The sequence below is a fragment of the Gracilinanus agilis genome, chromosome 2, assembly GCF_016433145.1.
Source record: "Gracilinanus agilis isolate LMUSP501 chromosome 2, AgileGrace, whole genome shotgun sequence".
Classification (NCBI taxonomy): Eukaryota; Metazoa; Chordata; class Mammalia; order Didelphimorphia; family Didelphidae; genus Gracilinanus; species Gracilinanus agilis.
In genome coordinates, this window is record NC_058131.1 from 294436663 (window position 1) to 294460766 (window position 24104).

The 24104-nt window shown below is 44.3% G+C and overlaps 1 protein-coding gene across 2 annotated transcripts; it reads left to right on the forward strand.

Annotated features, from left to right (window-relative positions):
- The first annotated feature begins 104 nt into the window (after positions 1 to 104).
- IRX3 (iroquois homeobox 3) lies at positions 105 to 3528 on the forward strand. 2 transcript variants are annotated; one of them, XM_044661416.1, is made up of 5 exons: positions 105 to 600; positions 646 to 830; positions 1063 to 2179; positions 2411 to 2477; positions 3099 to 3528. In XM_044661416.1, exons 1-5 carry the CDS (start codon positions 513 to 515, stop codon positions 3151 to 3153), a joined length of 1512 nt encoding a protein of 503 aa, XP_044517351.1. In that variant the 5' UTR covers positions 105 to 512; the 3' UTR covers positions 3154 to 3528. The 2 variants fall into 2 exon arrangements, with proteins under 2 accessions (XP_044517351.1, XP_044517350.1); XM_044661415.1 differs by having other exon boundaries at positions 105 to 830.
- The last annotated feature ends 20576 nt before the right edge of the window (positions 3529 to 24104 follow it).

Sequence of the window (24104 nt, forward strand, 5' to 3'; positions counted from 1 at the left end):
AGGGGGAGGAGAGAGAGAGAGAGAGAGAGAGAGAGAGAGAGAGAGAGAGAGAGAGAGAGAGAGAGAGAGAGAGAGAGAGAGAGGAAGGAAGAGGAGGGGAAAGAAAAAAGAGAGGGGAAAGAGGAGCCTGAGAAAAGAGAAAACGGAGATATTGAAAGAGGAGACAGAGTAGAGAACTGAGTGGGGAAAGGAGAGCCAGAGAGGAGGGGCTTGCGGCAAAGTAGAAATGTCAATCAGCGCCGGGAGCCCCGGTAATCTCCGCCAATCTGTTAGGACCTGACCTGGCTCTGCGCCGCTGCTGCCGCCGCCGCCGCGGAGCAGATCAATAGGGGAGCGCGGAGCGCAGCGCAGGGCAGCGCAGTGCGGAAGTCCCGCGCCCGAAGCCCCGAAGCCCCCGATGCCTGCGGGAGTCCGCGGGCGGCGCTGAGCAGGGCGGCCCCGGGGGCCGGGCCCCTGCTCTGTCCGCCCTCCCCGCGGCCCCCTGCCCTCCCCCGCCGGGCCCCTTCTGCACCATGTCCTTCCCCCAGCTCGGATACCAGTACATCCGCCCGCTTTACCCGCCAGAGCGTCCCGGGGCCGGAGGCGGCGGCGGCAGCGCTGGTGGCGGCGGCGGCACTGGCGCGGCGGGTGGAGGAGCCAGTGGAGGGGCCCGGAGCGGCCCGGGCGGCGGGGCCACAGAGCTGGCGGCCTCGGGGACTCTGTCCAATGTGCTCTCTTCTATGTACGGAGTCGGGGCGCCCTACGCAGCCGCCGCTGCAGCGGCAGCTGCAGCCCAGGGCTACGGCGCCTTTCTGCCCTACGCAGCTGAACTGCCCATCTTCCCGCAGCTGGTAAGCGCAGCCCGGGGAGCCGAGGGGACCCAGAGGTTGGGGTCGGGGATGCGGGGTGGGGGAGGGACTTAGAAGATTGCTGGGTACTATGGATATGGGGGCTGAGGACCAGAAGTGCATGGAAATACTAGGGCACATGGGAATGGGAAAGGTGTATAGGTTGGGAGCGCAAAAGGTCCTCTGTCTCACCCGTGCACCCTCCGCGCGTGTCTCCTCCTTCGTATTTGCACAGGGTGCGCAGTATGAGTTAAAGGAGAGTCCAGGAGTGCAGCATCCTGCCGCAGCCGCAGCCTTCCCGCACCCCCACGCAGCCTTTTATCCCTACGGCCAATACCAATTCGGCGATCCGTCCCGTCCCAAAAACGCGACTCGGGAGAGCACCAGTACGCTGAAGGCCTGGCTCAATGAGCACCGCAAGAACCCGTACCCCACCAAAGGAGAGAAAATTATGTTGGCAATCATTACCAAGATGACTCTCACCCAGGTCTCCACCTGGTTCGCCAATGCTCGAAGGCGCCTCAAGAAAGAGAACAAGATGACCTGGGCACCCCGAAGTCGCACGGATGAAGAGGGCAACGCATACGGCAGTGAAAGAGAGGAGGACGAGGAGGAGGACGAAGAAGACAGCAAACGCGACCTCGAACTGGAAGAAGAAGACTTAGGTGGGGAAGAGGAGGACACTGGAGGCGAGGGCCTGGGTGAGGAGGAGGACGAAGAGATAGACTTGGAAAATTTAGACGGGGCAGTCTCCGGATCCGAGTTGTCGCTAGTGACTGCGGCCAGGCGAGATGCGGACCTCAGCCTGGGGACCATTTCGGACTCTAAGAATAGCGACTCAGAGGACGGCTCTGAGGGCTTCGAGGAGAGAACGCCTCCGGTCCTACCCTTAGCGCCAGCACCACCGCTTGCGGGTCCAGTGCCCCCATCTACTCCCTCTCCTCCAGCTGGCTTGGATCCTTGCATTCCGGCCCCAGCTCCGCCTTCCACATTGCAGAAACCCAAAATCTGGTCCCTAGCGGAGACTGCCACTAGCCCAGACAACCCGCGCCGCTCTCCGTCTGGCGCCGGGAGCTCTCCCCCGGGAGCAGCAGCACCACCACCGGCCCTGCAGTTAGCCCCCGCTGCCGCAGCAGCTGCCGCGGCCGCGGCCCACAGACTAGTCACTGGGCCTCTAGGCAAGTTTCCCCCGTGGACCAACAGGCCATTCCCAGGCCCACCTCCAGCCCCTCGCCCGCACCCTCTCTCTTTGCTCGGCTCGGGTCCCCCACATCTGTTGGGGCTACCAGGGCCTCCAGGTCCCCCTGCTGCCGCCGCCTTCGCCCGGCCTGCGGAGCCCGAAGGCGGAACAGGTGATTATTGAGCGTCGGAGAAGAGTGGCAGGGGGTAGGGTAAGGGAGGAAACTGTGGGTTTCTCAGGGACTATTACCCTGTAATGTGGGGGGGGGGTCTTAAACCCTTGAGTAGATCCCTAGGCTAAGTGGGGGAGCCAGATCCAGGCCTCGAATCACATCTTCCTTTAGCTCGGGGTCCTCAGTCCCCAGTACACAGCTCTAAAAGGCCGTTTTTTCCTTCCCTCCTAGATCGCTCTAGTGCCTTGGAAGTAGAGAAAAAGTTACTAAAGACAGCTTTCCAGCCCGTGCCCAGGCGGTAAGAGAACCTGCTGGGAAAAGGGGGAGGGCAGTTAAGAGTGCTGTGACACAGTCATCCGCCCAGGGGAAAGAGAAAAGGGGCCGCTGGAAGCTTTTTTTTTTTTTTTTTTGGAGGAGGGATATGCTGTTTAGAAGCATTTTCATGGGGAAACAAGCATTTGGCTTCCAAAGAACCAGCTCTAACCCTTTTCCTTTCCCTGAACTCTGGGTCTCCTATACACTGGCCTGAAGTCATTAGATTTTTGAGACCTGTCCTAAGGGTCTGGGGAGCTAAAATCTCTCCGGGCACCAGGCGGGGACTTCTTTCTTGCCCATTTCGGGAGAGCTGGTGACAGAATTGAGCAACCTCCCTTTCTTTCCAGTTCCTCTACCACCAGAGAGGGTGGAAGTCCACTGGGCCTCGGGCTTGGTCACTAGGTCCAGGATTTTGCAAGTCTGTGACCTAGGGAACATTTTTTTTTCCATTGTGGTTCCGGGTTGATGTATATGTGACATACATATATAAATAAATTACAACAGAGCATTTTAAATTTGAATCCTCTCCTGAGAGCAAGTTGGAGCTCCCAGTCCTAGGCCCACTTAATCATGCCTCCTTGTGCTGTCTCTCTCTCTCTTCCAGGCCCCAGAACCATCTGGATGCGGCCCTGGTTTTATCAGCGCTCTCATCATCTTAGTTTCCCCTTCCGTTTTTTAAATTTTGTTGTAATGATTGTAAAAAAAAATATATTGCTCTGTATAGTTATGACTTGTAAGCATGTCCGTGTATGAAAACCTAAACACAAAACTTAAAAAAAAAAAAAAAGGGAAGAAACCCAACTATCCCACCCCTCTCCTCTTTGCCTCCCCAACCCAGACCACTTCTGTGCTCCTCGAGATTAGCTGAATTTGTAAGGTTATTGGGGGAGGGGGGCGGGGAGTCCAGTGAGAATTAGGTGTGTCGAATTTTTTTGTATATACAGTAAAAAAAATGTACATATGTGTGAACCAAATTGTACAACAAAGTTATCTATTTTTGGCTAAATAAATGAGCTGGTGCCACTTTGACTATATCTGTGCCTGGCCCGTCCCAGGAAGAATCAGTTTTTCTGGGTGTTTTCCAGTCCTGAAACCGAGTGAGAAAGAAGAGATGAGATTTGAGCCCAGAAACCAAAAGTGGAAGAGATGGGACAAGGGATGAAGAAAGAACTACTAAGAAAGGCAAAGAAGGAGAGACACAGAGAAACAGAAATGCAGGAAAATTATAGACAGAGGCAGGAACCTGACTGTAAGGAACCTGGAAGATCTAGAAAACTTGGCTGAGGGGTTAGTTCAGGACATAGTTGTGCCTCCAGGGCGCCTATCTGGATAGGGTCCCAAGGTGGGGCTGGAGAGGAGAGAAGAGGGATGTGTGTGTGTGTGTGTGTGTGTGTGTGTGTTGTGTGTTGTGTGTTGTGTGTTTGTGTGTGTGCAGTGTCTATAAAGGGGAAGGGAAAAAGGAGTGAGGGTATTTCTCTACAATCTGTGTCCCCATGTTGGGTGCTAAATCCGAGAAACTACTGGAAGGTAGTGGTGACTTCAGTGGGGCATGCCGGGTGATTGAGCTGGGAAACAGGGTCTAGAGCTGGGATGGGGTGGGGGGACTGGGGGAAGAAGCTAGGGAATTTTGGGGCAGGAGCTCCCCCTACAGGAGAAAAATGCCCTTTCGCCGTGTCTGCTTGCCCTACTCCCGCCAGTCTGAGTGCCTCGCCCCTCTGCTCTGGCTTCCTCGGTACTCTTCCGCCCCTTCTTCTGTCCTGAGAGCATTAAGGCAGAAGGCGAGAAGGTCCAACCATCCTTGCTTCCCCCATGGAGACGGGCTTCAGGAGCGGAGAAGCGCGTTCCTTAGCACCTTTATTTTTGGTTCAGAAAACTTTAGTCAGCCAGAAGCTGGTTTTACACCGACCTGAGGAATTCGCCCCCAAAACAGAGTGTGTGTGAATTAACCGGGTCACTGAGACTGTTTTGGAAGTTGTTTCCGAACCCGAAAGGTCGAACAGCCTCATTTTTGCGCCTCTGTAGTTGGTCGCGGAGGGCACTGGACTGGAGACGCTCGGGGCAGAACCTTAACCAAGCAAGCAAGGGACGAGAGTGTACATTGCCGGTGTGGTTGGGGGAGAAACCCACAACGGAGACAGAGGAAGCAGGGCCCAGGGGCCATGCGCTACGAGATGCTAAACCGCGAGGGGAAAAGGAGCCCCTGGGGGGTGGTGGGAGAAGAGAGACGAAGCTAGGGCGAAGGGCAAAGAAGCCACTGGGGAGAATGAAGGGAGCGAGACTGTCTCTCCCGTCCCAGACTCTTCGGCATGAGATCATTTTCCTTTGCCAGTGGTGAATACGGCAAACCCCTCATTTGTTGGGCAGCCATGTAACTGGGACCCGAATTGGGATAGGGAGATTGAGGGGTAGGTAACAAACTGATCTCATTTGGTAAAAGAGAAAGCCTGGGCTTTTTCTTCTTTTTCAGAGAGCCATCTCGTCATGCCAGACAGAAAATAAATCGGGCCTACCCCGCTGTTTCTGCCTGGGGCCCTTTCACTGTCTCTTTCCCTTTGTCTACTGTATGGGTTTTGAGTTTTCTCTAAGATTCTGGATATCTCTTTATAGACCTAGAGTTGTGTCTCGATATGCTTCTACTAGGGCTACCCTGGAAGATCTTGCGTCCACCTTGCTGTTCACTTTTCATTTTCTGATGGTTGTCAGAATTTTAGGTGATAAAATAGGGCTTGAATTATGATGGATGGGAAGAGGGTATATTCTACTCATTGCCCAATCTTGGATCCTGGACTAGAGAAACGGAAACAGGGGGAGGAAGAGCAGAGAGACTCGGAGCTGCAAAGGGAGCTTTCTTCTAAGGCGTTGCTTCCTCAGCCTGCTCCGTTCCAATCTGGGGAGGCTGGAGGAGTCAGTCATCGCTAAAAGAATGCTAAAGTGGGAAAGTAGCCTCTCAAGGGATAGGAGTAGATAAAGGAGAAAGAAATAGAACTACTAAGGAATAGGGAAGGGGACCTGGTGGAGGTTCAGCTTGGTTCCAGAGGCTGCCAAAAAAGGTAGTTCTAATTTAAATTTAAATTGCTGGCCTCTCTTTCAGACCATATTCCTCATACCTAGGTCCATAGAAATATGGCTCATTCCTCTTTAACAGATATGTAAAAATCAGGTTTTCAACTTCAGAGGATACAGAGGGGAGAAGCTGAGCAGAGAAAAGGATCCCAAACATAGAAAGAAAATTTCCAGGGCCCAGCAGACACAGAATTGGGCTTGGGATCCAAGTTTAGAATTCTCTGAGGAAAGTTTTTTTAACCAACTGAGCTATTTAAAGGAGTTGAGAAGCCAAGAGTACCTTGGATCCAAGTCTTAGGAATTAATCCTCTTTCCAATCTTATATTATCCTGGAGTTAATTATTCAGTTAAGAATACAGACCTCTAAAAAGATAGGTTCCTTCCCCATTTGGGTAGGGAATTGGAGTGTTTGGGGTTAGTTAATGGATGTAAACATTAGAATCCTTGGAATTAGGTATTTTTCCAGACTAGGTGGTATGTAAACTAGGAAGACTAGAGCCTGCCCTAAGGAGATACTTTTTTTTTTTTATCACAATTTAGTTATAGATTTATTCCATCACACCTATTTCACTGGGTTTTTCTGTTCATTTGCCTTTTTCACTTTGTCTCTCCTTTTTTGCCTAAATTTTTGTCTGCTCTGGTTTTAGGGGCTTTAGCAGTTCAAAGTGTTCCTGGTTGTTGATCCCTAAAATTTGAAAGAAAAACAATAAAAGAGGAGAATCATTCTTGATCCAGATTAAGCTTAAATTAGAAATAAAATATGTCAATCACTCTGTCTGGAAGGGGTCCCTGCTGTCTGGGCTGGTTATGCAAAGCACACCAAGGTATATAGGGATAATCAATTAGGTCAGGGGAAGGAGTATATGTCACTTGCCTCCCTCATTATCTCTATGGAGTAGACGGAGTAGGGGATGCATGTCACTAGGGCTAGGGAGCCAGAGGAGAATAAAATTATCTCCCTAAGTGATTGGCCACCTCTGGGACAAGAACATTAACATGTTAAAATTGAATTTATTTTCAAGGAGAACTTGGAAGGAGGCAGGATCCATTCCCCTGCCCATGCCAGAGAGAAAACCCAGAGGGGTCAGATAGTTCTTAGTACAGAGAAGGCTCCAGGGGGAAGTAGAAAGGTTATAATCATTATGGCCCCTTAGCCCCATGGCCCAACAAGAAGGGAGGAAGGGAGAGGGAATAGTAATTAAGCAGGCATCTTACCAGGGGAATAACAGGACAGAATGTCCCCATCTTGAATATTCTCCATCATGATCCAGTCAGCTTTCATCAGGACAGCTAGCTACCTCAGAAGGATCATAAGTAACTGTTAATCCTAGACTGGTTAGTATTCTGGAAAAATCAGGGAAACACTGAGTGAGTTCTGTTTCTGTGCCCATACCTTCTAGAACATGGGTTTTAAGTGGTGGGAGGTTCTATCAGGAGTTCAATTTGAACCTGCATCCACCTGAAAATTCACTCCTTAAGTGTGAAGAGGACTATAACTATATGATGCCAAATATCCCAATAAAAAGTGAAAAATAAAGCAAATTTACACATAGACATGAGTTGTTATTTACTTCCTAATACTTTTTCCTGCTTTGAGGTTTGCAAGGTGCTTTCCGCACATGGACTCTATGAGGTAAGTAGTGTTTATTTTATTATCTTCACTTTTCAGAGGAGCAAAAAACTGAAGCACCCAGAGTGGCTGTGACTGGCCCAAGATCATATAACTAGTAAATGCTGGAGTGAGGATTAAAGAATAGGCCTTACTAAATGAATCTGGCATCCTTTTGTTCTATCACACTGCCTTGTAAAAACATATCCGTTTAAAAATCTGTATGGTTGGGCATGTGAAGACATGGACCATATTCAGACTCAAATATGACCTTACACAAGTAACCCAGGGTCACTGTTTCCTCTGTAAAATAAGAGGACTGGATTAGAGGATCCATAAGGTCTTTCTATCCCTTTGATTAGCACAGAAACAAAACCAAATTATCCCCTGGATGCTTCAGTTAACCTGAATACTTTGGGAAAACAAGAAGTCAAACAGTGAACAAAACAGGACATTTTTCTAGTACAGAAGCAGTCTCAGTGGGGCTTGGAGACCAAATAAACGCAGCCCAGTTAAACTATCTCCTCTCTATCCCAAACCCTTTACTTCCAGATGGGAAAATGGAGCCATCAACAGTCGACCAGGAGAAACTATCAAAGGAATTATGGATGATTTTTCAAATGCAGGTCTAAAAGTGAAAAAACAGGAGAGAAGGACTTCATAAAATGTAGCATGCTGTTTACGCAGCTTTCCCCTTAGCGGTTGTCATTTTTGTGGACAGAATGCTCTGGCTGGAGCTGCATCGGCCTGGTCTGGTTTAAAAAAAAAAAAGTCATCTCTATTGTATGGCAGGCTCAGCTTTGATGCTGCCGCTGTACTTTGTGAGAAAGGCTCTGGCCTTTATAAGACTATTCCGATTGTCCCAACTGAGGAACTGAACAAAAGCTACTCTTATTGGGGAGGGGGAAGAGAGGAGGGAGTAAGGCAGGAGTGAGTGGGAAGGAGGGAACTCAGGAGGAAGGATAAGAAGGAAGGGGGAGCCCTGTGAAGACAATCTGGGACAAGTACTGATCCAAGCTCTAGTGTTCTGTCCCAGAAAAAAACCCCCAAAGAAATACCAAGTTGGTTACAGGAGTCTTATTGAAAGGGTATCGGTGTGGTTGGGCGCTCTGCTTTTAAATCTTGGGCTTGTAGGATGGAGTGAGATGGAACCGAATGATGTTCTTGCTAGGAAAGAAAGGCAAATTGAAGCTCGCCTCGCTGTGAATTCAGGAGCAAGAACAGAAAACTGTCCAGGCCCTTCTGTACTCAGCATCTGGAAACAGGGCCCAGGCTTAGCGTGAATGCCATAATAAGGAGAGGGCCAGGAGGGTGGTACCTGGACGGGAAGAACAAAGCCAGGAGTTGGTAGTGGCCGAATTCCCCTGGGCTGTAATGTTGACGACGACGGGCTCCCAAGATTTTCCCAAAGAAGAATTCTTGGGTGGTTTGGTTTCCCACCCACTGGAACTTTTCTTGGTTGGTTTGTTTGTTTGTTTCTCCGATTGGGGATCCCGGCTGGGTGGGGGTGGGATGGGGGCGACGAGGGGAGGGTGGAGCCCCACATGTCAGGGTGGAGAAGGAAGACAAAGCCTGGGTAAGGTCTTATTCTCTAGCCCCAGCCAGTCAACATGGGAAGCTGGATGATTTCATGGCTTTTGTGCTGGAGTGGAGGGGACTGAATTCTCTCACTGCATTAGGCCACTAACAAGTGGGACTGGAGCCCTCTAGGGCCTTTGTAGTGCACTCATCTGAGAGATTGCGCTTTTCTCGGCCCTTCAGATTTATTTTGCCAAAGTTACAGGGCAATTATGGAAATGCGCCCTTTGAAGCCAGACTGATTTCTCTTTATTTTCTTCTCCCTGACAAAGCAAAGCTTCCCTTGCCTACTGTTTTCTCCCTACCCCCACTCTTTTTCCTTTCAATCCTCCATTTCTCCAGCAATCACTGGGGGGAGGGGACGGGACAGGGGAGGAGAGAGGAAGTTTCCAGGCGTGATTTTAGCCTTCTTCCAAATTAAAAAACCATTGTTGATGTATATTTAGATGTATAGATCAACAAAGGTTTAAAAACAGAGACTTTAAAGGCTACGACGAGAGAAAGAAAACTCTGGGCACGGGAAAGCTACGTGTGTATGTGTGTGTGTGTGTGTGTGTGTGTGTGTGCCCTGTTTGTGGGTGTATGACATCTCCCCCTGTGCCAGGGCCTTCAGGACTGGCCCAGACAGGAGAAGCTGCCGATGACTGGCAGGCCGGAGAATGTTTGGCTGATTGGCCCAGATGTCTCAGGTTCCTGCCATACCTCGGGAGTTGTCAGCTCCACAAATTTAGCAGGATAAGTGTTTTGCTCTCTTTACTTCACATCTCAGAAGCAAGAGGCCCAGAATAAACAGAGCTGTACTTTCTCAGCTTTGTACATTATTTATCATTGTGCTACAGAATCTAGAGGCTATGTGTGAACCAAGCCCACGGATTTCTTACCTCTTACCCCACTTGAATTCATCCCCTGATGTTGAGGAAATGTGTCTGAAGCCAGATGTTAGAGAATTAAGCTCTGGGGGTGGGAAGTTGACAAACTTGATTGTCTTTCTGCACAGTGGCTCAAGTTTCTCTTTCTCTGGATAGTGCCCATGCTGTCTATTTCCATATTTCTCCTTTCCTCCTTCCTTCCTGCAAGGATCTGGGGTGAATTACTCAGAGCCTGAGCCCTTGAACAAACAGGACAGGAAGTTTTTTCCCTTCCGAAGTTGCTCAGGGTCCCCCCTTCTGAGTGGGATGATTCTTTTAAAGTTTCGGTTCCTTTCTTTCCTTTCCCTATGGCAGGGATAGTGAGATCTTCCTCCTAGATAGCGTTCTCTAGGTCCAGGTAGATTCTAAGCCGAGTTCCCTGCCGTGGGGCTAAAAGAAGAAATGAGATGGACAAAAGGAATAGAATTAGCAAGTGATCTGTGTACTAGGAAGACGAGGGCTGCCCATACACAAAGAGAGTCCTGTGGTGGAAGGAAGGCCTATTAGCTGAACCAGAGCTAGGGTAGTGAGGCCTTGGGGAGGGCTATGAAGGTTTTTACTTTCCTAACCCACTTGGAGCCCTGAATTAGCTGCAGTTCTTGGTGGTGCAAAGAGCTTGGGACATAACTCTTCTTAATGTCCATATCCAAAGTTATTCATTATGTGTCCTATACTTACCCAGAAGAGACCACTCAAGCTAAGCTACAGAGCCACTCTGTCTCCTTTCTCCTCCAATAATAATAATTTGTTGTTGTTGTTCAGTCGTGCCTGACATTTTGTGACCTCATTTGGGGTTTTCTTGGCAAAGTTACTGGAATGGTTTGCCATTTCCTTCTCCAACTCATTTTATAGATAAGGAAATTGAAATAAGCAGGCTTAAGTGACTTGCTCAGGGTCCCACAGCTAGTAAGTGTCTCAAGCCATACATGAACTCAGAACTTCCTGACTCCAGGACCCCATGGTCTCTATCCATTGGACCACCTATCAACCCTAACAATAGCCAGTATGTGTAGAGTGATTTAAGGATTACAAAGTGCTTTATATAGGTTAACTCATATGATTTTTACAACCTTGTGAAGTAAGGTGTTATTATCCCTATTTTACATATGAGGAAACTGAGGCACAGAGAGATGATCACTTGTATAGAGTCACACAGCTAATAAGTGTTTGAGGGAAAATTCAAATTCAGGACTTCCTGACTCCAAGACCTGCTTTTTATCTCCTGTACCACCTAGCCATCACATCCTGTATTCTATCTCCTTGGGGTTACAGGCTCAGAGGACAGCAAAGTAAAAAAAAAATGACAGATAACATAGTATGGTAGAAGGGGCCCCCTTCATGGAGAATCAGAAGACTTTGGTTCCAGAGGCAACTGGGTAGCCCAGTGGATTGAGAGCCAGGCCTAGAGACGGGAGGTCCTAGGTTCAAGTCTGGCCTCAGATACTTCCCAGCCATGTGACCCTGGGCAAGTCACTTGACCCCCATTGCCTACTCTTACCACTCTTCTGTCTTGGAGCCAATGCACAGTATTGACTCCAAGAAGGAAGGTAAGGGTTTTTTTAAAAAAAAAGAAAGAAGGAGGAGGAGGAGGAGGAGGAGGAGGAGAAGGAAGAAGGAGGAAGAAGGAGGAAGAAGGAAGAAGAAGGAAGAAGAAGGAAGAAGAAGAAGAAGAAGAAGAAGAAGAAGAAGAAGAAGAAGAAGAAGAAGAAGAAGAAGAAGAAGAAGAAGAAGAAGAAGAAGAAGAAAACTTTGGTTCTATCACCAGCTTTGTCATTGATTGACTAGGCAAGCCACTTCTCTGGGCTTTGGTTTCCTCATTCACCAAATTATGGGATTTGACTGTATAAGAGATTCTTTATAATTAGGGATCCACAAACAAAACAAAAAAACCTTGACAACTATGTTTCAATATAATAGGATTCCCTCTGTGGTCTTCACATTTTATTTTTGACTTTCTAAAAATGAGGCTATGCAATTTACCAGATTGCCAAAGGGGTTCAAGATATAAAACAGGTTAAGAACTCTTGGATTGAATGATATCTCTGGACCCTTCCAGTTATATCGACCCTTTGAGGAATCTATGAACTGTGTCCTACGGCAGTCAGCTCCCATGAGTCCAAGAGCACAGAATCAATAAACATTTGCACTCTTCTGGGGTGTTTGTGGCAGCTAGTTGGCACAATGGATAGAGCAACCAGTCTGGAGTCAGGAAGACCCACACACATTCAAATCTGGCCTCAGGCACTTACTGTGTGACCTTGGTCAACTCTCTTAATCTCTATTTGCCTCATGAGTAAAATGGGGATGATAATAATATCATCTATTTTCCAGAGCTGCCATGAGGATCAAATGAGATAATATTTGTAAGTCCCTTACCATAGTGCCTGGCACATAATAGGCACTATTATTACCACTATTTTTATCTGGACACTCTGTGGAATAGCCATATAGAATGGGATTAGAGAATGATTTCTTCCTATGCTTCATGGGAAACAAGTAGACTTTAGACTTGGTTTAGTAGGATGACAAATAGGATTATGGGGCTAGGGTAAGTGTTGTCTTGATTAAACATGTTCTGAGGGGAACTTTTCTATGCTAGGTATGGAAAGAGCACATGTACTAGGGAGAGTCACATTACATGTTGCAAATATGATCCACTTCTTGCATTTTTTTTTGGTCTTTTATATATCTTTCAAGAGGTCCTAGTTTCTATTAAGAGATCTGCACAACACTCTCTCTGGAATTTAGGGATTTTTCTTCTCTCTACCCTACCCCCCAGTCCCCAGTCCCACCTGACAGCTGAACCAGGAGGCCTGTTTTCCTAGGGAGAGCCCCAGGTGCATTTCAGCTGCTACTTTGGAACTCAGCCCATAACATTTTTTTTAGATAATTTTTTTCACCTTTTAAAATCATTTTTGAATTTTGATTTGTGTGGGGATGTATTTTTTGTTACTTATTACAAGCTGGAAAAGGAGCAAAGCATATTGTATTGAAAAATGCAATGGATCTGTAGTCAGTAGGTTTGGGTCAAAATCTGGCCTCTGCCACTTATTGGTTGTGTGACTCTGGGAAAATCATCTCACCTCAGTTTCCTTTTCTGTAAAGTGAGGTGGGTTGGACTGAAATGATTTCTAAAATCTGTTCTAGCTCTAACCTGTTCTGAAGTCTTTTCCTGTTCTGACATTGTAACCTGAGGTCTGTTTGAAGTTTCATTGTGGCTCTCACATTCTGTGATCAACTCACTGAGAATATGGGCCTTATTTATTTATTTTTTACTTTTTTAAAATTTATTTTCATCTGGATCTGTTATTGAATCAATGCAGGGAACTCCAGATGTATAAGTTACCTCCAGTGATACAGAGAAATGTCTGTAACTTAGCTAACTTAGAGATTCTTAACTTTTTTGGCATCATAGATCCTATTGCCCCCTAACAGACTGATGAAGCCATAAACCCTTTCTCAGAATATTGTTCTTAAATGCATAATATAAAATAAAATATGCAAGATCACAATGGAAACCAATTCTATTAAAATTCAGTTATCAAAATAGTAAAAGTTATAAGTTCCCACATACCCCTGAAATTTATCCATGGACCCCTTGGGAGTCCATGGATGTCAGTTTAAGATTCCCTGGCTTAGAAAGTTGCCAGTGGTCACTCTGATGCATGTATCAGAAGCAGAGTTTGAAGCCAATTCTTCCTGACATCAGTACCAGTCCACCCACTCTCTACCATATCAGTTCTCAAGAATTTAAATACAGGTATCCCTTCCACATCATGACTTTTCCCATCTTGCCTTCAATATATCACAGGCTAGCATAAGAAATTAAATGGGAATTTTGGGAGAATCACAACTGAAATTGAAGGCCAGCAGATGACACAGAAAAGTTTAGAAACTAAGAAATACATAAAATGCATGTAATATTATATAATATCAACATATCTCATCTTTTAATGCCATAAACATACATAATTTCTTTTACTGTAAATACCCTATAAAAGAAAAAGAAACAATTCAGATTTCTTCTCTGGTACAAAGAGAAAAAAAATTTTGTGTAGATTTTCCAAACTCAGGAAATGCCCCATCCATAATCCTCATACTGTGGAAGAGATACCTATACAGACATTACTTAGCCTTTATTAGGTAGAACTCAAATATGGTAGGGTATTTCCCTTACCTCTACTATCCAGGGTTATATAATGTAGTCCTTCCAACCCCATATCCTATAATAAGAGGTTTTAGAGATCCTATGAGATTCATCAGTGGGGATGGGAAAAGGCAATCCTTCTGTATAGTCTGACCATTCCTGGTATGCCATTCTTTTACTATTTCCATTCTGGTAGAAACTGCAAATGCCAGAACAATGTTCTCCAGACCCTTTCTCCTAATTCCTCTGGTTGTAAGCTGAGTTCTTTTTGTTTGTTCAATGAAATGCTCTGTTCCATGCTGTGTGTTCTTTTAATGTCCCAGCTGCTAATTCTTGTTTCATTCTGATGGAAGCTCCATAGTATTTAATTTAAATTGTTGGGTTTTTCCCTCTTGTTTCTTGTAATATTTTTTTCCTTAACCTGAGAGCTATTGAATTAGCAATGAAGTTCCTAAGTATTTGCATCTTTGAGTCTCTCCAGGCAGTTTTCCTTGATGATTTCTTGGAGTATGGTATCCAGGCTCCTTTTTTATTGTAACTTTCTGGGAGCTCAACTTTTCTTAAATTATTTCTCCTTGATCTATTTTCCAGGTCGGTTGTTTTTGTGATAAAATGTTTTACATTCTTGTCTATTATTTCATTCTTTTGATTTTGCTTTATTACTTCTTCTTGTCTTGGGAAATTGATAGCTTCCCCTTGTCTAATTCTAGTTCTTAATACGTTATTTTCTTCCATGAGTTTCTGGATCTCTTTTTCCATTTTGGTAATCTATCGTAATTTTCTTGGTTTCCTTGCATTGTTCCTTCCCTCCCCCCACCCAATTTTTCCTCAACCCCTCTCATTGGTCTATTTTTGACGTCTATTTTAAGCTCTTCCAAAAGCTCTTTTTGAGCTTGTGGACATTTATTGTATTTCTTTGCTGTTTTTGAGGTAGGTGGTTCTTTTTTTTTAATGTCCTCTAAGTTTGAGCCAAGGTCTTCTCTGTTTCCATAATAGCTATCAATAGTTGTCTTCTTCCTTCTTTGCTTTTTCATTTTTATTTTATTTTATTTTTTATATTAACAGCCAGGCCAATAGACTTAATTATTGGCTTTTTGCTGGAGCCCCAGAGTTCCTAGTGTGTTGAGATTGTAATGATAAGGGGCTGATTCTAGTAATAATACTAGAAAGGAGGAAGGTGCTAGCTGTAGAGAGGATGGTTGGACTGTACCAGGGCTGAGCTTGAAACTGATTATAAATGTAACAAGGATCCAGCCCAGGTTAGAAGAGTGTTAAGTGAAACTCTCACTGTTAGACACCAGGCTCCTTTAAGATGTCTTATCTCCAGCCCCTTTCCTGATGAGTAAATAGCCTCCTATTGGTGTGTGTAGTAGGTTGACAGGAAATGAATATTGGACTTCCTGTCCCACAGCAATGGAGTTTAACCCTGCTGAAGCTGTTCAGAACCTTTCCTGTAGGCTGTCCCTGCTTGGCCTTAGATGGTAGGCAATAACCACAAAGTTCTCAGGTTAAGACTAAGGGGTTTATTGATAACAGGAATATAGGAGATAAGGTAGTGGAAAGAGGGTTAGGAAGTACTGAGAACTAAGGGTGAAAGATTTATCTGACTCAAAATGCTATTAGGTCCTGTCTGAATGTTCTTCTGCTGACCCAGGGCAGGCAGTCCTGGGTCAGAGTGGTGTGATCTCTTGATAATAAATAAAGTTAATCTTTGATTAAAGGTTAATTTGCTTTGCCAGTAGTATTGATAAGTTGTTCTGAAGAACTGGTTTAACCCTATTCTAGACCTAACAACTACCCATGTTCCCACTCCCACCACCCAGTCCCAGGGGAGGTATGGGGCAAGTGAGAGGTGAGGGGAGAAGTGAAGTAGCCAGGGTCTACCAAGCTTATTTATACCCTGGCCCCAACTGCCATGTGGCATCTGCCACCTGTCTCATGGCATGTTCCACATTCTAACCAGGGCAAACTGCCAGCTTGCCCCATGCAAAATATGGCGGTAGTATGCATTCCCATATTACAAGATATGCTACCTCAGGTTTCAGGATTTTTTTGTGTTTGTTTTTCCTGGGTCCTATTTAGTCATTTCAGTTTTTATAGTCCAGGGTCAGATGTACTCCCAGTCCCTCATTCAAACATCAGTCCATGATTAATCTCAGGTGTTCCAACCAGAGCCTGAGGGCAGTTCTGCCACTGTAACTATAAACAGACAGTCCACCTCCCCCTGTGGTAGCAACCAGAGACTCCCCTCTCCTAGGAATGACCACAGCTGATGGGGCCCCAATCCTTCAGCAACCCTACTCACCAGTGAACCCTTCTCCTCCTTCTTCCTCTCCTGCTGCTACATCCAGGATAGATAGGTGTCTAGTCTGCATTCCTCAGACCTCCAAAGTCCTTCATTGTTAGCAGGTTTGAGTTCCTGATCCTAGATTCTTGTGCCTGTAGACTTTATGGTGTCTGTTTCTTCAGTCCCCAGCTATGGGTCAGTGGGGGTCTCTGGAGCAAAGGCCACAGTAAACACAGTTGCTTCCAGCTCCACCACCCCACATACACACACACCCCATACCCCTACAATCCCGCCACCCCTCTTGCAATTCCAGTGGTATCCTCAGAAATGCAAGGTCTGGGGGTCAGCAAACAAGGTGAGGCTATCAGACCTGCCCCCAGGGGTAACCTTGTTGATTTCACTCTGTTTGCTCTGTTCCTGCTCCCAGGGCCTGAGATGGCAGGACTGAGATCAAGGAAGTCAGAAACCTTCCTCTCTAGTTAACCCTGGCTGTTCACCTTTACTTCCAACTTCCATCTGTTTTTGCTGTTTCTTAGCATAGATTTTTTTGGAGTTATCTTTATTTGTCTGTGTCAGGTATTAGGAGAGCAAGGAAGTCACATGCCAACTCCAGCATCTTCCAGCAATGCACCTCCAAATTATCTCCTCCTAACTCCTCTGAGCCCTTGTGTCTAGGAACAGCTAGGTGGTACAATGGATAGAGCAAGGAAGACTTGAGTTCAAATCTGACTCAGTATTACTAGCTGAGTGACTCTGGGCAAATCACTGAACTTTTTGTCTCAGTTTCCTCATTTATAAAATTGGGATAGTAGCCCCTACCTTGAAGGGTTGTTGTGAAAACCAAATGAGATAATAATTAAGTATTTGGCATAATGCCTGGTAATATGTGCTATGTGCTAAATAAATGCTAGCTATTATTATTATTATTATTCCATGACTAGAATATAGTAGAGGAATAGAAAGCTGTGGTCCAATTGGAAATAACAATTACTCAGAAAAAGGCCAGACTTCTACTATTTACTCCATAGCCCACAGCACATAAAATATATATATGTGTGTGTGTGTGTGTGTGTGTGTGTGTGTGTGTGTGTGTACACATATATATCAATTGTCTAAAAGTATGGACCTAAAACTCTGAGTAGGGAGGAAATGAAGGGAGATGGAGCAGGAATCATCAAATTTTGTGACTTAATAAATGCCAAGTACCTCTAAGAAAATCAACTTCACCTCTTTAGTTTCCCCTACCCTCAAAAGAAGTGTCTTTCCCTTCTACTGTGCCAGTAATTGAAAGAGTTGGAGGAGCTGGGTTCTAATCCTTATTTTGACATACTTGTTCACTCTATAACCTTGGAGAAATTCCTCTTCTATAAAATGGGAATAATATTTTTTCAGCTTTTAAAAAAATAACCCTTCCCTTCTGTCTTAGAATCAATATTATGTATTGGCTCTAAGGCAAAAGAGCAGTAAGATCTAGGCAATGGGAGTTAAGTGACTTGCCCAAGATCACACAGTTGGGAAGTATCTGAGGCCAGATTTGAACCTGGGACCTCTCATCTCCTAGCCTGGCTCTCTATCTACTGAGTCACTTAGCTGCCTCCTGGGAATAATATTAATACATGCATTCCCTACCTCCCACAGGTATAAAAAGAGCTTAGGCTTTCTCCTAGGATCTCAGGGTCATCTAGTTGTAACTATCCTTGAACAGACTCCAGCCTGTGTTTGAAGACTTCCAGTAATAAGAAACATACTACATCCCAAGGTAGCTCATTATACCTTTGAATTGCCTATAATTATTCCTAGGGTGTCTAGGTGGTATAACAGATAAATATCACTGGGCCTGTAGTCAGGAAGACTCATCTCTCTGAATTCAAATTTGACCTCAGACACTAGCTGTGTGACCCTGGGCAAGTCACTTAATCCTGTTTGCCTCTATTCCTCATCTATAAAATGAGCTGGAGAAGGAAATGACAAACCATTCCAGTACCTTAGCCAAGAAAACCTCAAATACATTCATGAAGAGTTGGATGTAAGAACAACAAAATTATTCCTTGTATAAAACTAAAATCTGCTTCTCTATCACCCACCCATTGCTCCTATTTCTATCCTCTGAAGCCAAGCAGAACAAGTTTGAATAAAATAAAATAATACGGTTATATAAAGCAGCCCTCCAAGCATTTAAAGACAACTATCATACCTCCTCCTCCAAAACCTGAGTCTTTTCTTCTCTAGGATAAGTTTCCTACTTTCTTCAGTTAATCTTATGTTTTGATATTAAGCCTCTCGCCTTTCTAGTTGCCATCTTTTGATTCTGCCTCAATTTATCAACCTTCTATCTAAAATGTGGCACCCAGCATTGAAGAGATCTGGTCTGAACAAGGCAGGGTACCTTTTACCTCCCTTGCCTTAGGCACAATGTTTTCTATTAATACAGCCTAAGATGGCTAAGATTAGTATTTTGGGTTGCAACATGACGTTGTTCACTCATATTGAGCTTTTAATCCACTCAACATCTCAGGTATCTTTTCATTTTTTTTTTATTGTGGTCTAGTCATGTCTCCACTACAGTTATAAAGTTTGTTCCTTTTACCCCAAGTATAGAACTTTACATTTGTCCCTGTTCTACTTCATTTGTTAGATTCAGCTCACCTTTCCAATTTATCAGCCTTTGTGGTCCTGACCCTAAGGGCCACACAGTAGCTCTCCCATCCAGTATCATATTGCTTGCAAAATGATAAGCATGTCTTCTATTGCTTCATCCAAATCACCGACAAAAATATTAACTAGTGGGGGCAGCTGGGTGGCTCAGTGGATTGAGAGCCAGGCCTAGAGATGGGAGGTCCTAGGTTCAAATCTGGCCTCAGACACTTCCCAGCTGTGTGACCCTGGGCAAGTCACTTAACCCCCATTTCCTAGCCTTTACCACTCTTCTGTCTTGGAGCCAATACACGGTATTGACTCCTAGACAGAAGGTAAAAGTTTAAAAATATTATATATATTAACTAGCACTCAGCCAAGATAGATCTCCTGGGCTTTCTCAGAGAGCCATTTGTTATTATTACAAAGTACAGGTATCCCTTCTGCATCTCAACTTTCCCCATTTCACCTTCTATATATCACAGAGAAGCATAAGAAATTAAATGAGAATTTGGAGGGGAATTTGCAGAAGCCACAGGTGATAGGCAAAGGCCAGCAGACAATATAGAAAAAAGTTAGAAACTCAGAAATGGATGAAATATTTATATATAGTATTGTATAATGTCAATACAATTTATCTTTTAACACCACAAATACAACAATTTTTTTTCTAAGCCCTTACCTTTTGCCTGAGAATCAATATTTATATTGGTTCCAAGGCAAAAGAATAGTAAGGGCTAGGCAATGGGGGTTAAGTGACTTACCTAGGGTCACACAGCTAGGCAATGTCTGAGGTCACATTTTAACCTAGGACCTCCCAGTCTCTAGGCCTGGCTTTTAATCCACTGAGCTACTTAGCTGCCCCCCACAATTTCTTTTTTTAAGTTAAAAGTTATAAGAAGTAACAAGTTAAAGTTTGTGAAAAGAACACAAAAGCCACAGTGCTGCCTTATCCCTAACCCCTGAGATGTGGAAGGGAAACCTGTCCACACAGGGCAAGCTCCTTCTCTCCCAGACACCCTGCTTTTGGGAAGGGAAAACACACATGATTTCACTCTGAGTAACCCTGATGTAATTGATTACATTGTGAAAAGATCAGTCAGGAAACCACTAAAGCCTATTTCTAGTTGTATTTTAAAGAAAATCTTCCTCTTTTTGTCAGGGAGACTCTTGGTGAGAGTAGAATACGGGACAAGAATCTTGCTTTTGGGTGAGCCATACAGTTCCGTGGTGATATAATTGGTAGAAGAGGAATAATCACCTTCCCCCAGTCCTTTGAAATATCCAGTCACCGAAGAGTAATGGAAGAGCCATGGAATGAGAAGACCTGGGTTTCAGTTCTTTTATTTATTACCTGTAAGACAAGTCCCTTATCCATTCTGGGCATCAGTTTTCTCATCTGTGAAATGAGAATGTTGGACGAGGTAATCTCAAAGAACCCTTCCAACTCTAAAACCTTTGATCCTCTCTGATGGCCAGTTCTAAATAAATACAATCTGTGAGTTAATTCAAACACAAAGCCTCCCTTGTGTTTGTTCATGCTAACCTGAGAACTAACCTGTCAGCATTCCTCTTTGCTTTGGTAAAGCAGATCAAGTTTTCAATCAATTAATTAATCTTTTGATCAATAAGCATTTATTAAACACCTGCTACATACTGTGCTGGGTGCTGGGATTAGAAGAAGAAGAAAAAAATGAAACCATGGCTACCCGTAAGGAGTTTACAGTCTATCTCCAGGCAAATATCATGAGGACCAAATTCTGAGAAATCTGTAATTTAATAAATATTTACATACATAGACATGCCTGCAACAGTGCAAAAACTATCAAAATCCCACAGGTCCCTTGGGCACACACAGAGACAAAACAGAAGTAAAGGTGACAGACCAAAATACTCTATAGAAATGGATATACATTTTTTTTCTTGAGGCTGATGATGGAAAAATGGATTCTTGTTGCATAGTTGCTGCATAGGAGGTCCTGCTGAAAATACTTATATATAATTTGACAAAAAGAAGCTTTTGTAGGGAAAAATTATGGTCTAAAGCTTTTTATTTGGGGAACTTCCAGCTGCTGTGCTCATATCCTAGTTATTATAGTAAAGACTTCCAAATGGAAATATTTGAAAGGAGAATGGCAAGGAAACAATAAAGGCACCCAATTATTTCAATTCAAATTCAATTCAACATATAGATCATGAGTCCCTACTATGTGTATCACAAAACAGAAAATTATCATAGACAAGCAGGTGTGGGTCCAGAAAGAGGGATGCCAGTGAAACATGATGGAAAAGCAACAAGAGATTTTCAGAAAACTTCACCTAAACAAAACCTAGCATAGCTGGGCTGTGATTGAGGGCAATCAGAAAGGGCAGGGCAATCACAGCGACTGATGTCTAGCGCCAAAGAAGTGAGCACTGAATAGCACTATCTGACATATCTCCAGCTGCCTGTTGGACATCTTGAACTGGATATTCCATAGACATTTTAAACTCAACATATCTTAGACTGACCTCATTATCTTCTCCCCGAAGCCCTTCCCTTTCCAAGTTTCCTAACTATTTTTCAGGGGCCACCATCTTCCCAGCCACCCAGCTTTAAAATTTACATGTTATCCTCAACTCCTTACTCCTCTGTGAATTGTCTCCATTTTAAGACGTACGTGTGTGTGTGTGTGTGTGTGTGTGTGTGTGTGTGTGTGTGTGAGAGAGAGAGAGAGAGAGAGAGAGAGAGAGAGAGAGAAAGTTAGTTTGTACTTAGTTATATTTGCATGCTGTTTCCCCCCCCTCCCCCATTAGACTATAATGAGAGCAGGGACTATTTTTCCCCTTTTCTTTGGCCCTTAACACAGTGCTGACACATAGTAGGTGATTAATAAATGTTTGTTAAGTATTGAAACCCAGTCTTTTGCCAAGTCCTGACAATTTTACCTGAGCTACGTAGGTATCTCAAATATATACCCTTTTCTTTCTGACACTGCCACCTTCTTGGTGTAAGCCTTCATCACCTGCCCTATAGTAATAGCTTGCTGGTTGGTCTCCCTATCTTGTCTCTTCCCACTCCAGTTTGGCAGTCAAATTGATCTTCTTAATATATAAGTTTGACCATATCACCTCCTTCCCCCATAAGCTCTGTTGTTTGCTGTCGTTTTAAGTCTTGTCTGACTTTCTGTGACCCCATTTGGGATTTTCTTGGCAAAGATACTGGAGTAGTTTTCCATTTTCCTTCTCTAGCTCATTTTACAGATGAGGAACTGAGGCAAACAGGCCTAAGTGACTTGCCCAGGGTTACATTGCTAATAAGTTGGATTTGAACTCATGAAGATGAGTCTTCTTGACTCCAAGCCCAGTGCTCTACTGCACTAGCTAGCTGTCCCAATAAACTCTAGTGGCCCCCTATCACCTCCAGAATGAAACATAAAATCCTCTATTTGACATTCAAAGCCTTTCATAACCTGGCTCCCCTCCTACCTTTTCAGCCTTCTTATAGCTTACTCCCACATACTCTGCAATCCACTAGGCTCTTTGCCAGCCTTCCACATGATTCTCCATCTCCCAACTCCAGGTATTTTCACTATCTTTCCTCTATGCCTGGAACTCTGTCTCTCTTCATCTTCTCCTTCTGACATTCTTGGCTTCCTTTAAGTCTCAAATAAAAATCCACCTTGTGCTAGAAGCCTTTCCAGTTAGTCCTTCCTAGTGCCTTTCCTCTGCTGATTATCTCCAATTTATCCTACATGTATGCTGTTTGCACATAGTTATTTGCATGCTCTCTCCGCCATTTGACTGTGAGTTCCTTGAAATCTGGGAACATTTTTTTGTGTTTCTTTGTATCCCTTGCATTTAGCACAGTGCCTGATACAGTCAAGGTGCTTAATAGATGCTTGATAACTGATTGTTGAAGTAGAGAACAGACTCTGCTTCAGATGAACTGCAGGACGTTATTAAGAACTCTACAACATCTAGCCAATGGATAAACAGATTTCAAGGAAAAGGTTGCTCAGTAAGACAAGGATTTTATAGGTACACCTAAGCACTGCAGCCTTCTTGAATTGATTAACCTTCCCTAATTAGCACTTGCTGCTGCAAAATCAAGAATATGAATCCCCACATAAAATTATTAGCCAAGAGAAAGGGGCAGGGGAATAAAGGGTTTTTCTTTCCCCCCTTTACTACTGAATTGAGCTACTGATGAAATTAATGAGAAGAAAATTGTCTTGCAAATGACAGGCATGTGAGAGGAAGATCACCAAGCAAGGTACAGAGAGAAAAGATCAAAAAAGACATCACAAAATACTCCTTCCATATGGTAAGGGGGGGGGTGGAGTACTTCAGAAGTGAGAATGTCAGGAAGATGAGAGGGAAGATGAGAGAGATTAGGGTGACAGCCAGGCCGAGTCCAGGACAGTGACAGAGAAACTAAGAGAGGGGCATCTACTGGGAACTCAAATGAATCCATAGGCATTCTAGAATAGTTACAGGCGAATGAATGTAACCGTCTTGGAGAGGCTCTGGACAGGCAGAGTGTCTTTCCTCCTGCCCTAACCCTTTCCATGCTAATGTCCATTTCTATAAATTTAGGGATGAGGGATAGGAGAGCCATTTCACTCAATGGTAGCCCCAACTTGAAGTTTTTCATCTCTATCTTTACTGGATAAATGTAGTTTTTAGCTCCTGAGATTATCTATTGATTTGATATCTACATGACCAGTAGGTTTTCTATTTATATGTGAAATCTTTTATCATCACCTCTAAGTGCTTTGGGCAAAGACCAAGAGTTAAGTTCATTCCAAACTGTAGCATTATTCCCAGTATAGTTCAGGAACTCATTTATGAACTGGTTTACATAAAACTCCTTTCCCCCAGCAATGCGCTGTGCATTTATCTCAACAGTCAGCATGCTATATTACAAAATCATAAAGGAAGGCAGTGTGGTCTAATGGAAATAACCCTATACAGCAATGCCCCTATCATTGAAGGAAAAGCCTTTCCATGACAGACTTCTCTATAAGGATCTTCATTAGCAGAAGTAGAAGGTAAAGGTAAGTAAGGTCAAGGGTATAGTGCCGCCCTACAGGCCATTTCACATTGGAAGTTAAGGTATGCAAAGTCATCAAACACTAAATAAAATTATATTGGGATAATTGCACAGTGGATTGCTAGAGGGAATGAAATTTGTATAAAGCCAATTCCCTAATGGGTAGTTGTTTTCTGGTGCCAGAAAAAATAAAATATGTATCTGAAAATCTTGGAAGAGGAAAGGTTAAACTAAAATTAGGGAATATAAAAAGGAAACCTAAGGCACTCAGGGCCATAAAAGGGGTAGTTCAGGAGAGAGAACCCCTCTCTCTCTCTGCCCACAATCAAGAGAAACTTGCCAAGGCAGA